This window comes from Aplidium turbinatum, chromosome 6 (genome assembly GCF_918807975.1).
Source record: "Aplidium turbinatum chromosome 6, kaAplTurb1.1, whole genome shotgun sequence".
Lineage (NCBI taxonomy): Eukaryota > Metazoa > Chordata > Ascidiacea > Aplousobranchia > Polyclinidae > Aplidium > Aplidium turbinatum.
Genome location: NC_137477.1, coordinates 19937498 through 19950502, shown reverse-complemented (window position 1 = coordinate 19950502; position 13005 = coordinate 19937498). Strand labels below are relative to the sequence as shown.

At 36.6% G+C, this 13005-nt stretch overlaps 1 protein-coding gene across 1 annotated transcript; it reads right to left on the bottom strand.

The window, feature by feature from the left end:
- Positions 1 to 6591: 6591 nt before the first annotated feature.
- LOC145772483 (interleukin-17C-like) lies at positions 6592 to 8285 on the bottom strand. The gene is made up of 3 exons (XM_082584360.1): positions 8164 to 8285; positions 7375 to 7665; positions 6592 to 6835 (listed from the first exon to the last, which is right to left on the bottom strand). The coding sequence occupies exons 1-3, from the start codon at positions 8283 to 8285 to the stop codon at positions 6634 to 6636; spliced, it is 615 nt and encodes a 204-aa protein (XP_082440486.1). The 3' UTR covers positions 6592 to 6633.
- Between the last annotated feature and the right edge of the window lie 4720 nt (positions 8286 to 13005).

Below are 13005 nucleotides of genomic sequence, written 5' to 3'. Positions count from 1 at the left end.
TATACAACAATAATAACATCTAATAATAACATAACATAATAACAATAACACAACAATAATCCATCCTATTATTATTAATATGACTGCTCATCCACATCAATATTGGAACTGGCAAATTCAATCCACAACACTTTTCATTAGGCTGTCATTCATTAGCCTACTACATGGGTGCTTCTCTCTGTTTTTGTTTTATTTTTTGCTATTTGTTTTTTGGGTTTTGTGGCCGTGCTAACTACTGAGTACTGATATATAGCCTACTACATGATTTTTCATTCAGGCACGTTTTAAATCTTTCAATGTTTTGCCACCTTTTCCCGTTTATTAACGTGCTGGTAGGTCTATATCGATTTTTGTAGTTAGTATTATTTTCGTCCCGGACCCGTTAATGACGAAAAATAAAATGATTGATTGATTGAATAACAACTCGACGTCTTCCAAATAGAACTCGTCACATTCAAGCTTGTACAGCATTTGGAAAATGCTTTACAAATCAACAAGCGATAATTAATAGGCTACCAAGAAGGAAGGCTACCAACCATTTTTTTAAAACTGGTAAGACATCTTCAAAATTGTGTGATACGGTTCTAAGCAACTCTTCAAAATCTTGTGGAAAAAGTAAGACTCCAATTTCAACAACAAATCGTGTGTCAGAAAAAGCAAACTTCACAAACATCAGATTGTGATCAACGCTTGTAAACAATCAGTGGACTTTGATGCAGGAATGGATCCAGTACAGTGGCGTATCCTGGTTGGTTGAGCAAGGGAAGCAATGAAACTCGTGGGAGATTAGAGCGTGCCGAAGGCACGTGTTTTCTTGGGGGGTGCGGAGGCATGCCCCCCCGGAAATTTTTTGCAAAATTACAATCAAATAATGGATTATAGTGCTTTCTGGAAACACTTTTAGGGTAATATTTGTATGAAATTTTTTAGCAGATTAACAGCTATTAACTTATTAAAGGTAGCTCTTACACACAAACGGGCAAAAAATGTGGCTAAATTAGAGTAGCCTACACCAAAAACTTAGCTATCAGCTATCTACTGCTGTAGCCTAGTACCGTAGCTTTAACTTTAAGCCAGAATTCATTTCAGTCAAGTCTAGCCTAGACCTCATATATCCTATCTTATGCCAAAGTCTATCCAGCCAGGATAACAGTGTAAAGCCAATATTTGGCTCAAACTTTTGCTCACTAGGCCGATATATAACCATAACATTAACAGCGCCTTAGATTTTCTCATTACATAGCCCACTGGCACAATATCCAACCGAGCAGAGTTGCCAGACTATGATACAAAAAAAGGCCAAAACAAGGAAAATATTTGAAAAAAAGCCAATTGGATATATTTACCTGTTTCTATTAAAAATAATAAAATGTACATATATTTTATGACTTGTAGCGGATCGTAATAAATTGTAGCAAAAATAATTCTGAAAGTAGCCCGAAAAATAGCACCTATAAAATGACTGTAGCAGATCAGCAGATGAGTTTTAATCCGCCACATTACGAGCATTAAACAAGTATAGAACATGTATTGAACAATGGTGAATATGGTTTCATCTGGTGAGGTTACAATATTTGAAAAATATTGATTATGCATTTTGAAGAGTTAATTTAAAACAAGCCTAATTCAAGGAATTCGGTCCATCTGGCAACTCTGCGACTGTGGAAGCAACTTAAAAATTGCATCCACAGATTAGTTCAAACAAACGTAAATCGCGCAAACTTTGCGCTGTCTTTTTTCCTTGTTCTCACTTGTTTCTTGGTATAGCAAAAACGAGAGCAAGGGATGCGACACTAAACATTGCTTCCGTAAGCTTCCAAATTTTTAAAATTAAAACCGAGCTAAAATCATATATGGGGACATGAGTTAGAAACTGTTCTAATTCGTATTCAGGTAAAGAAATTACGAAATCGTTTTACTGGAAAACATCATCTTCTCTTTTTTCAATTTTGACAGGGGAAGCAATGCTTCCCTTGAGGATACGCCCCTGATCCAGTAAGTAACCCTAGGGTGGGCGATTTCAACAAATCACAATTACATGTAAGTGTACTGTATATTTGACCCAAACTTGCAAATACACCCTGAGTAAAGTTACTTTTCTGTGTTTTAAAAGAGGGGGGCTTTGCTCCAATCGCCCCCCTCTCTGGATCTGCCATTGCTTTGATGTTTCTACGTGTTCTGAGTCACAGCAGCATCTACAACTAAGTTAGAAATTAAAGTTTTTAATGATGGTGTTCATTGGAATTAAAACAAAATACTAACTTAGTATCGGAATCCTATTTGTTTTAAAATTTCAAAATGCATAGGCTAAAAGTGCATGGCACCGTTATGTAATTACAATCCGCAGTTGTACAATGCGAAGCGTTAGTATGTTCAGATAAATCCTTTTAAACCAAGCATTCTACATGAATCGAAATAAAAGCCAAAGAATAAGAGTTACACAATATTTCTAATAGCAAAAGCATCACAAAAAAAATTCACATCCGTTTTAGGATGGCTGGTAGAAACATTTACTCTCATTGAGGCATGACTTGCACAAATTACATCAAAACATGTCTTGTCCAATTCTTTATCAAGGTATTTTCATAACTTTTAGCTGTAGCATATTTCCATTGCCTTCATTTGTGTGGCATACCTTTCCATGGAGATTCACTTGGATTTCGTTATGATCAGGCCAGAAATCAAACGCTGGATTTTCCACCAGAAATGTTACGCATCATTGAATACCGAATGCATATCGATCATTTTTTACTTAGTAAAGGCACAGAAAATTTCGTTCTTAAATGGCTTTTTTCACATTTTCACGTTTGCAAAGAAAATCTAATTCAAGCTGGTATTTTTGTGCAATTACGATAAAATAATAATAATCATCATGCTTTTATTTGCGCCCATTGCGATAACATACAGTACACTGCGATCACAGATGCGATACAACAGACGACAAGAAGCAGCGAAGTGACATATAGTCTTCGAGTCAGCTGCTCCCCTTATTTTGGCTTGCCTAAAGTGTCTTTCACCGAGACACAGCCGCGTGCTCTGACTGGAGCGGTGTCGAACCCACGTCCTTTCGAACGTCGCTCAAGACGTTCTCACCACTCGACTACGCAGCCGACCTTGACTTCAAACACATAACATCGTGGAGAGTAAAATTTAACCACCAATTGCAAAATTGTAATTAGGTTCAACTACGTGTATGTTTGAAGTTGAATATTACCTAAAAAAGATTCGAATATTTTGCACAAAATTAAAACCTCATAAAATGAGAGTATCATCGTGATTGCAAAAGATTGCATCAACGCTGTTCTGATATCAACAACTCAGAGTGTTTGCACAAAAAAAATATCAGTCCTTAATCAGGTGCAATAACAATCATAATGTTATGGTTTTATTTATTGTCGCTCTACAACAGCTAAAATCTTTTTAGCGACAGGGCTCATTTTTCAATTTTATTGTAAGCAAAATTGATATCTCAACTGCCATCTTGCGACTACGACAGTTTTTATTCAAGAGGACACACGAACTGTGTTAAAAACGTTGCTTTGTGTTGGAATAAAAGTTATGTCTGTTGCTATCACTGACATCGTTGCAGGCCCGTAACTAGGGCAGGGGGGAGGGGCGCAGGGCGGCGAAACCCCCCTGCAATAATGTTTGCCCCCCCCCCCCCCCCCTGGAACGAATGATGTTAATTAGCTCTATTCGCCAACTTTTCAGTTTTATACTCAATTTTCTTGTGTTGTTTAATTATAAACACTGTGTGTCTAATGGTTTGGTCAAATGTTGTGTTAAACAGACAGACTCGAGATTTATTGCTGGTAAGATCCAGAGTAGGCCTACACCAGTTTCCAACTGAGCTAAGCAGTGTGATAGGCGATCAGTTTCCAGAATACTGTGCAGTTGACTGCCACTAAGCGTTGTTAAAGTACCGGACAACAGGGGCTCTATCCACTTTTAGAATTTGGAGGGGGTGATTTTTAGACAGTGGGCTAAAATCGTCTTAGTCATTCCAAACTACTTCAATAAGTGGAGGGGTGATCACTTCCCTCACCCCCCCTTGGATACAGCCCATGCCGGACAACCACCTTGGCATTTGCGTTCTGGGTAAGCTTCTATACTTGCAGTTTGAAACTCAGATTGGCAGACAATTCATGGTGTTACACATCTGTTCGTGACCTTTCAAGAAAAATGAAAACTTCTTGGACCGTGAATCGCTCATTCCACAATGTACGAAACTGAAGATAGATACTCTAGCAGAGGCGAAATTACAAGTCGCAAAACAGTTCTTACATGACCATGTGGAAGTTGCAGAACACCAGGATTCCAATATAGTACTGAAAGAACTGTAGGCTACAATCAACGACTGCCAATTTTTAACCTGGTAGTATTTGTGTGTGCAGTAAACAAAGATTTTGATGTTTAAGAATTTGTTCAGCTGATTCCTGTCAAAAATATTACTAGCCGATATTCTGAAGGCATTAGGCTACGTCAACGCCTTGAAATCATGCCTTTGAATCTATCAAAACTGGTGTTAATAGGCTACGGCCCGCTAAGACCATGTTAAGTTTGGCTTTGGCCCGCTGTTAGAAAAAAGTTGCCGACCCGTGGACCTGGTTTACACATTGCGTTTTCATAATTGCCTTTCGTGCCAACAGGCAAAATGTTCCATTTTTGGGCCGGATTTGGTCAAAAAAATTACAAACTTGTTGAATTGCTCCATATAGCGCTGTACAAAATGTGGCGATGTACCTACACACAAATGAAAAGGCAACAATACACACACAGTTATAATACCACCTGGGAGTAATACTATGCAGCATTATACAGTACGTGCATATGTAATGATAACACAGTTCTAACCATATAGAGAGCATAGAGAATAATTATATTGATTGATAGATTGCTCCACCAGTCACACACAACCACACCCACACGTGCTGCACATCAATATTGGACTCAACAAAAACGTTTGAAGATTGGATTTCATCATTGAGCTATCAAAGATAATCAAACTATACTGTGTATCAAATGAGTGAAGACCTTTTTTGGAACTCCCTCTCTGATTTGCCGTTTTCGCTATCTTTTCAAAGAAATTTGGCTTTCAAAAGTGGGTGGGCCAGGCCCACCCAGAAAATAAAGTAGGTGGGTCCATGCCCATGAGGCCCACGTGGCTCCTCCATTCCTGACTAATTCCAAATCTGAACTCAGATCTTTACTATCACATTAAATTTTTGAGATATGATAACAAAACTACTTTATTTTTGCCAAAAGTGAAAGATTTGGCGTTGCATTTAGGCTACTATACCAACATATGCAGTGCTATAACGAAAGGTTAGTGTTAGACAGGCCAAAACAGTTTAAATAAGGTTACTGAACAAGCATCGTCATAGGCCTGCTTAAATCTTTGTGGTTTCATGCAAAACAGTGACGGGGGGAGTCAGGTATATTTTTAGCCTCCCTTTTAGCTTGTTGGCCTACTGTCTTTTTAATAATGTTGCTTAGAAAACATATTGGTATCAAAATTATAGTGTGTGGGACTGTGGGTGTATTTCAGCTACTTATGCACCACATGGCCTGGATTTCTGGATATAGCACAATGTGTATGTGTAATAAACGCAACGTCAAATTTTCCACTTTTGACAAAAGTAACAATTTGTTGTTATTATATCTCACAAAATTGACGTGATAGGACAAATCTGAGGTCAGATTCGGATTCAGCGCCCAAAAATTACTCTAAATCAGTTTTCAAAAATCGTGCAGACCAGTGTAATCTATGCTAAATGCTCTGTATTACGATTAATGTTTTTGCGCAAATATAACCACATTGTGTACAAACGTCGATTTCATACACGATACGGAAGGTAAAAGTTGGGCCCCCTCTAGAATACTTATTGCCTTCCCTAGCGCTCCAAGCTAGTTACGGGCCTGCATCGTTGTACGTAGTACAAAAAATAGTTTTGAGGGTTTCTCCATAAAGATATTGTAATTGTCTCATTGTAAAACCATCTTTCAAATTTGTTGCAAACAAAAACAATACATTTCTACAGTTCCGTTTTGAAAGCACAAATTTAATAACAGCTGTCATACAACAAAGATATATTCACAAATCCAATAAATATTTTTTAGATTTGATAACATACAGTAAAAAATAATTGATAAATAAAATAAAATAGCACAGTTTACAATTTGCTTAATAATGCACCTGGTAGACTACACTTGACAGGTCTGATTGTAAAAGCAGTAAATCATGTTATTTCATATCGAACCACAATATATAAATAAAGAGATTTATAATTTCTGGTGAGTTATAAAAGGTTATATCTTCAACTCTTGCAAAGTTAATGCATAAAATCACAACACTTGTAAAAGTTCAATACGAAACACACAAACACAATTTCGCATAAAAGTATGTCATTTACAGTCAGAATAACATAAGAATGCTTGTCACAATATTTACACATAAGTTGTTGAAAAATCAATCGCATAAAAAGTACCTGATCAAATAAAAAAAAACACATTCATATTGTCAACTGTAACTTAATGTTAGAGCAGTTTTCAAACAAACACTAAAGTTCATTCATCTTACATTTTGTAGAAAGCACTTTATGATTTTGCAAGAACAATCGAGATATAGAATTATTACAAGTAAATAGCGAAGTCGCAGCGGCAACCCATTTCAGTGACGTAGCTTGCTTCTCGGTATGTTCCGTCGCTGTTCCTGTAATGCACCTTGCGGGGCAAGACCATTGGTACGCTCACCAGGTAATGAACATTTTTAAATGTGATTGGGCTGATGCATCCATTGCAAAGACAAGCGGTTTCTAGGATGTCTCTTGGAACTCTAAATAGATGTTAAATATGTTAGAATTTTCTTAAATTAATGGATAAGTATTAAGTTACAGATCGAGAATTTTTCTTTCAAATAAGCAACATTACTCGATTTGAACACAACATTACGTTTTCAAAGTTCAAAACGCATGTTTAAGCGGTTTCCAGTGGTTTCATTTGGGAAATACATGATTTCACTGTTTAAAAGGCTATTTTGTTGCTTCAAATGGCTATTTCATGATGAAATAACAATTTTAAATTTTTGATCTTTTTGTTGCAAAAACACTTTTAAGCGTTGTTGACTGTTTTGGAGCTAAAAATTGCTATTCTCGAATAAAAATGGCATTCAACCGTTTAGAGAAATAATTTAGAGAAATATGATTTTCAGTTGTATCTGTTGTGACAATCAATAATATATAGAAGCAATAACATTGAGAGCTCACCATGCGGCTGTGCAATATGATGAAATGCAGCCACATGAGGCAACAATTACAACAACGAAACAACTATTTTGTTACTCATGTCCATACTTGCGCAAGAGCCTAATCTTACCTATTCCAATCACGGTTGATCTGCCACCTCCAAGGGGAAACGCTTCGGTCTTTTATCCATCTGGCGTTCAGGACGTATTGCTCAGTGAACGAAGGGCAACTCGGTGTGTTGGTAGACCTTGAAACTCGAGATACTGACTTGCCCTCATCGACTTCAGAAATGTTAAAGTTTTGCGACATATCTTTGCCAGAGTTAGTGACATCTCGAACTTCAAGTTGGTCGAGGAAGGAAGGATTGTTGCTCAGCTGTTCAGACAAGTCATCACAAAATGGATTTCCAGAACAAATTTCACTGCAACGAAACATTATTTGATAGCATTAAAGTTGTTGATTTCAATTTTTGTTGTTGTTTTTTGCTTTTGACTTACAAAAATATAATTTTCTCAAGTAATCTCGTACAGAATAAAAGCATAACGATATAGCGAGAAGTACATCTTGTGTATTGGATACTTTCAGACAAGTATCTGTACTTACAGAAGAAAAGAATAATGGCATGAGAATGAGTAGGCCTACATCTAGTTCTAGTGTGTTGGCTACTTATAAACAAAATATTATTTACATGTATTTTTTATGAAATGTTAATGTTGAATATTGAATTAAACTAACTTGAACCAAAAGTGCAAAAAAAATATAGCCTAGATATAATTATCAGAAATGCTCTAAACTAAACGTTTAAATCGTTTGTGTTTTTTGATTGAAATTGAGATAGCTAGAAATCAGACCTTGCAACCAAAATTTTGACAAACAATTTGTCTTTCATTACAATTTCAATTCAAACTATTTGACTCACCTTGGAAAACCGAAATCGTTGTTGTCAGCGACAATGTTGTCTCGCACTTGGGACAACAAACCCGCATTGGCAACAAATGCAAAAACGCTCAGAATCATAAGAACAAAGTAACTGGATTCCATACTTGTCAGTATATGCTTTGTTTCTTTAATTTTAATGCTTGTTAATTTCTCTACGTCTAGATCTAGTATGCTTGATTATGGCCCCAACTGGGCATATATATGAAGGTTAATCGAAACAGAAACAAATGAATAGAAGCCGTAGTTTTCCATGATTGTATCTCCAACAGTTTGACGCAACTGCGCAAGCAATACGTTGTAATGCCAAACATTGCGTAGGTGGCGTCCAAGATATGTTTGTTAATTGGGATTTCTGGATGAGCAAAGCATAGAAACATATGCATCAACGTTTATTTTTGTTTTAAATGTAAATCAGCTACACTCAACACAGAGATAAAAAAATTGAACAGTTGTCACTGAACAGAAGGTTATTTTATTCTGAATCTTAAAATGTGTTATTTTTTGCAAGTATGTGAACAAGTAATCCAGTCGTTGACTATTGTTCGCACCACATCGTTTATGCAGTTTATTTTAATTTTTCTGTTCACTTGTTGTGGGCCAATAAAGTGGACTTAAGTGGCGCTGGTTTTATTCAGCAACTTTTATTCAGCGCCACCTAGTGGATGAAGCAATGGCGAGCGGTTAGCGCGTTGGGCTCACAGTCGAAAGCCTGCATGTTCGACTCCAGCCACCCGCACTTGCTGTTGTTTCTCTGGGCAAAAAACTTTACGATAATTGCCTCTACCCAGTGATCGATTTCGAGTAATGGGTAGTACCAAATTTAAGTCATAAGTAAAGTAGACAACCGGAAACAGACATTGCCGTCGGCTGCAGCGTGGGTCAGGTGTACGTCGGAAGGCGTACACCGATGCATAGCGCTCAAGTCCGCTTTCCCGCAATGCAGGATAAAGATAAACAAACAAACAAACAACTGACTCACAGCCTACAAAATTTCAAAAATTGGAAGCTTCACTTTGCAAATCTCGATAACGGTGCCTGCGACAGTGTTTTGAAGTCTCTACAACTTTGCAAAGCTGACAGGAATAACCGTTTAGAGCCTTTCTCAGTCCGAAGATGAAAAATCAAACCAACAAACCATGCTGCACACAGTGAAAAAAAAATATTGCTCCAATGCTAATTCGTGAGATAGACACTTCCTGATTTCAAGCTATGAAGGTGCAGACTCTAATTGCTCCATGTTTGTTTGAGGGACTATTATTTATGCGGATGCCGAAACAAATGATTGGGGGTCACAAATTGAACGATCTGACATGCGGCTTGTTTGATTAAACTTTTTTGTGTGCCTTTTTATAACAAGAATTGTTAAGTAGGTTAGCCGTCTCTTATCGCAGTTTTTCAATTTCTGTGAAATTAAAAAAACTGATTGCTAGGAAATACGATAAATCACCAGAACAGTCTCTTTCTGTTTTTTAAAAAAACTTCTTTACTATTTTATTAAAAGTTATGTTATGTTTATGCTAGTTAAAGTAAGCTACATGTTTAAGTAAAGAATTTGTTGGTCATCAAACTATGAAAACCTGAAGATGAATCACCAATTAAATTTCACAAGTTGAGTACTCTGACCACAACACCACACGTCATTGCATATGACTAGAAAACTGTATCCCAAAAGCTTGTGGGAAACTGCTCTCCCACCACAGCAGTGAACTCGCAGCATCAGGCTAAAACAGATCGTTAGCATCTACACTTCTGAAATAAACAATCATGCTACTGAAAGTGAAACTCAAGCTTTTATATTAGACCAATTAAAAGTTTGATTAATTTTATTCTGTATTTCCAAACAATTTGGCATGCAACGACGCTATGCATTTTAATAATAACATTTTTCAATCTTGGACGGTTTGTACTTCTATACAACAATAATAACATCTAATAATAACATAACATAATAACAATAACACAACAATAATCCATCCTATTATTATTAATATGACTGCTCATCCACATCAATATTGGAACTGGCAAATTCAATCCACAACACTTTTCATTAGGCTGTCATTCATTAGCCTACTACATGGGTGCTTCTCTCTGTTTTTGTTTTATTTTTTGCTATTTGTTTTTTGGGTTTTGTGGCCGTGCTAACTACTGAGTACTGATATATAGCCTACTACATGATTTTTCATTCAGGCACGTTTTAAATCTTTCAATGTTTTGCCACCTTTTCCCGTTTATTAACGTGCTGGTAGGTCTATATCGATTTTTGTAGTTAGTATTATTTTCGTCCCGGACCCGTTAATGACGAAAAATAAAATGATTGATTGATTGAATAACAACTCGACGTCTTCCAAATAGAACTCGTCACATTCAAGCTTGTACAGCATTTGGAAAATGCTTTACAAATCAACAAGCGATAATTAATAGGCTACCAAGAAGGCTACCAACCATTTTTTTAAAACTGGTAAGACATCTTCAAAATTGTGTGATACGGTTCTAAGCAACTCTTCAAAATCTTGTGGAAAAAGTAAGACTCCAATTTCAACAACAAATCGTGTGTCAGAAAAAGCAAACTTCACAAACATCAGATTGTGATCAACGCTTGTAAACAATCAGTGGACTTTGATGCAGGAATGGATCCAGTACAGTGGCGTATCCTGGTTGGTTGAGCAAGGGAAGCAATGAAACTCGTGGGAGATTAGAGCGTGCCGAAGGCACGTGTTTTCTTGGGGGGTGCGGAGGCATGCCCCCCCGGAAATTTTTTGCAAAATTACAATCAAATAATGGATTATAGTGCTTTCTGGAAACACTTTTAGGGTAATATTTGTATGAAATTTTTTAGCAGATTAACAGCTATTAACTTATTAAAGGTAGCTCTTACACACAAACGGGCAAAAAATGTGGCTAAATTAGAGTAGCCTACACCAAAAACTTAGCTATCAGCTATCTACTGCTGTAGCCTAGTACCGTAGCTTTAACTTTAAGCCAGAATTCATTTCAGTCAAGTCTAGCCTAGACCTCACATATCCTATCTTATGCCAAAGTCTATCCAGCCAGGATAACAGTGTAAAGCCAATATTTGGCTCAAACTTTTGCTCACTAGGCCGATATATAACCATAACATTAACAGCGCCTTAGATTTTCTCATTACATAGCCCACTGGCACAATATCCAACCGAGCAGAGTTGCCAGACTATGATACAAAAAAAGGCCAAAACAAGGAAAATATTTGAAAAAAAGCCAATTGGATATATTTACCTGTTTCTATTAAAAATAATAAAATGTACATATATTTTATGACTTGTAGCGGATCGTAATAAATTGTAGCAAAAATAATTCTGAAAGTAGCCCGAAAAATAGCACCTATAAAATGACTGTAGCAGATCAGCAGATGAGTTTTAATCCGCCACATTACGAGCATTAAACAAGTATAGAACATGTATTGAACAATGGTGAATATGGTTTCATCTGGTGAGGTTACAATATTTGAAAAATATTGATTATGCATTTTGAAGAGTTAATTTAAAACAAGCCTAATTCAAGGAATTCGGTCCATCTGGCAACTCTGCGACTGTGGAAGCAACTTAAAAATTGCATCCACAGATTAGTTCAAACAAACGTAAATCGCGCAAACTTTGCGCTGTCTTTTTTCCTTGTTCTCACTTGTTTCTTGGTATAGCAAAAACGAGAGCAAGGGATGCGACACTAAACATTGCTTCCGTAAGCTTCCAAATTTTTAAAATTAAAACCGAGCTAAAATCATATATGGGGACATGAGTTAGAAACTGTTCTAATTCGTATTCAGGTAAAGAAATTACGAAATCGTTTTACTGGAAAACATCATCTTCTCTTTTTTCAATTTTGACAGGGGAAGCAATGCTTCCCTTGAGGATACGCCCCTGATCCAGTAAGTAACCCTAGGGTGGGCGATTTCAACAAATCACAATTACATGTAAGTGTACTGTATATTTGACCCAAACTTGCAAATACACCCTGAGTAAAGTTACTTTTCTGTGTTTTAAAAGAGGGGGGCTTTGCTCCAATCGCCCCCCTCTCTGGATCTGCCATTGCTTTGATGTTTCTACGTGTTCTGAGTCATAGCAGCATCTACAACTAAGTTAGAAATTAAAGTTTTTAATGATGGTGTTCATTGGAATTAAAACAAAATACTAACTTAGTATCGGAATCCTATTTGTTTTAAAATTTCAAAATGCATAGGCTAAAAGTGCATGGCACCGTTATGTAATTACAATCCGCAGTTGTACAATGCGAAGCGTTAGTATGTTCAGATAAATCCTTTTAAACCAAGCATTCTACATGAATCGAAATAAAAGCCAAAGAATAAGAGTTACACAATATTTCTAATAGCAAAAGCATCACAAAAAAAATTCACATCCGTTTTAGGATGGCTGGTAGAAACATTTACTCTCATTGAGGCATGACTTGCACAAATTACATCAAAACATGTCTTGTCCAATTCTTTATCAAGGTATTTTCATAACTTTTAGCTGTAGCATATTTCCATTGCCTTCATTTGTGTGGCATACCTTTCCATGGAGATTCACTTGGATTTCGTTATGATCAGGCCAGAAATCAAACGCTGGATTTTCCACCAGAAATGTTACGCATCATTGAATACCGAATGCATATCGATCATTTTTTACTTAGTAAAGGCACAGAAAATTTCGTTCTTAAATGGCTTTTTTCACATTTTCACGTTTGCAAAGAAAATCTAATTCAAGCTGGTATTTTTGTGCAATTACGATAAAATAATAATAATCATCATGCTTTTATTTGCGCCCATTGCGATAACATACAGTACACTGCG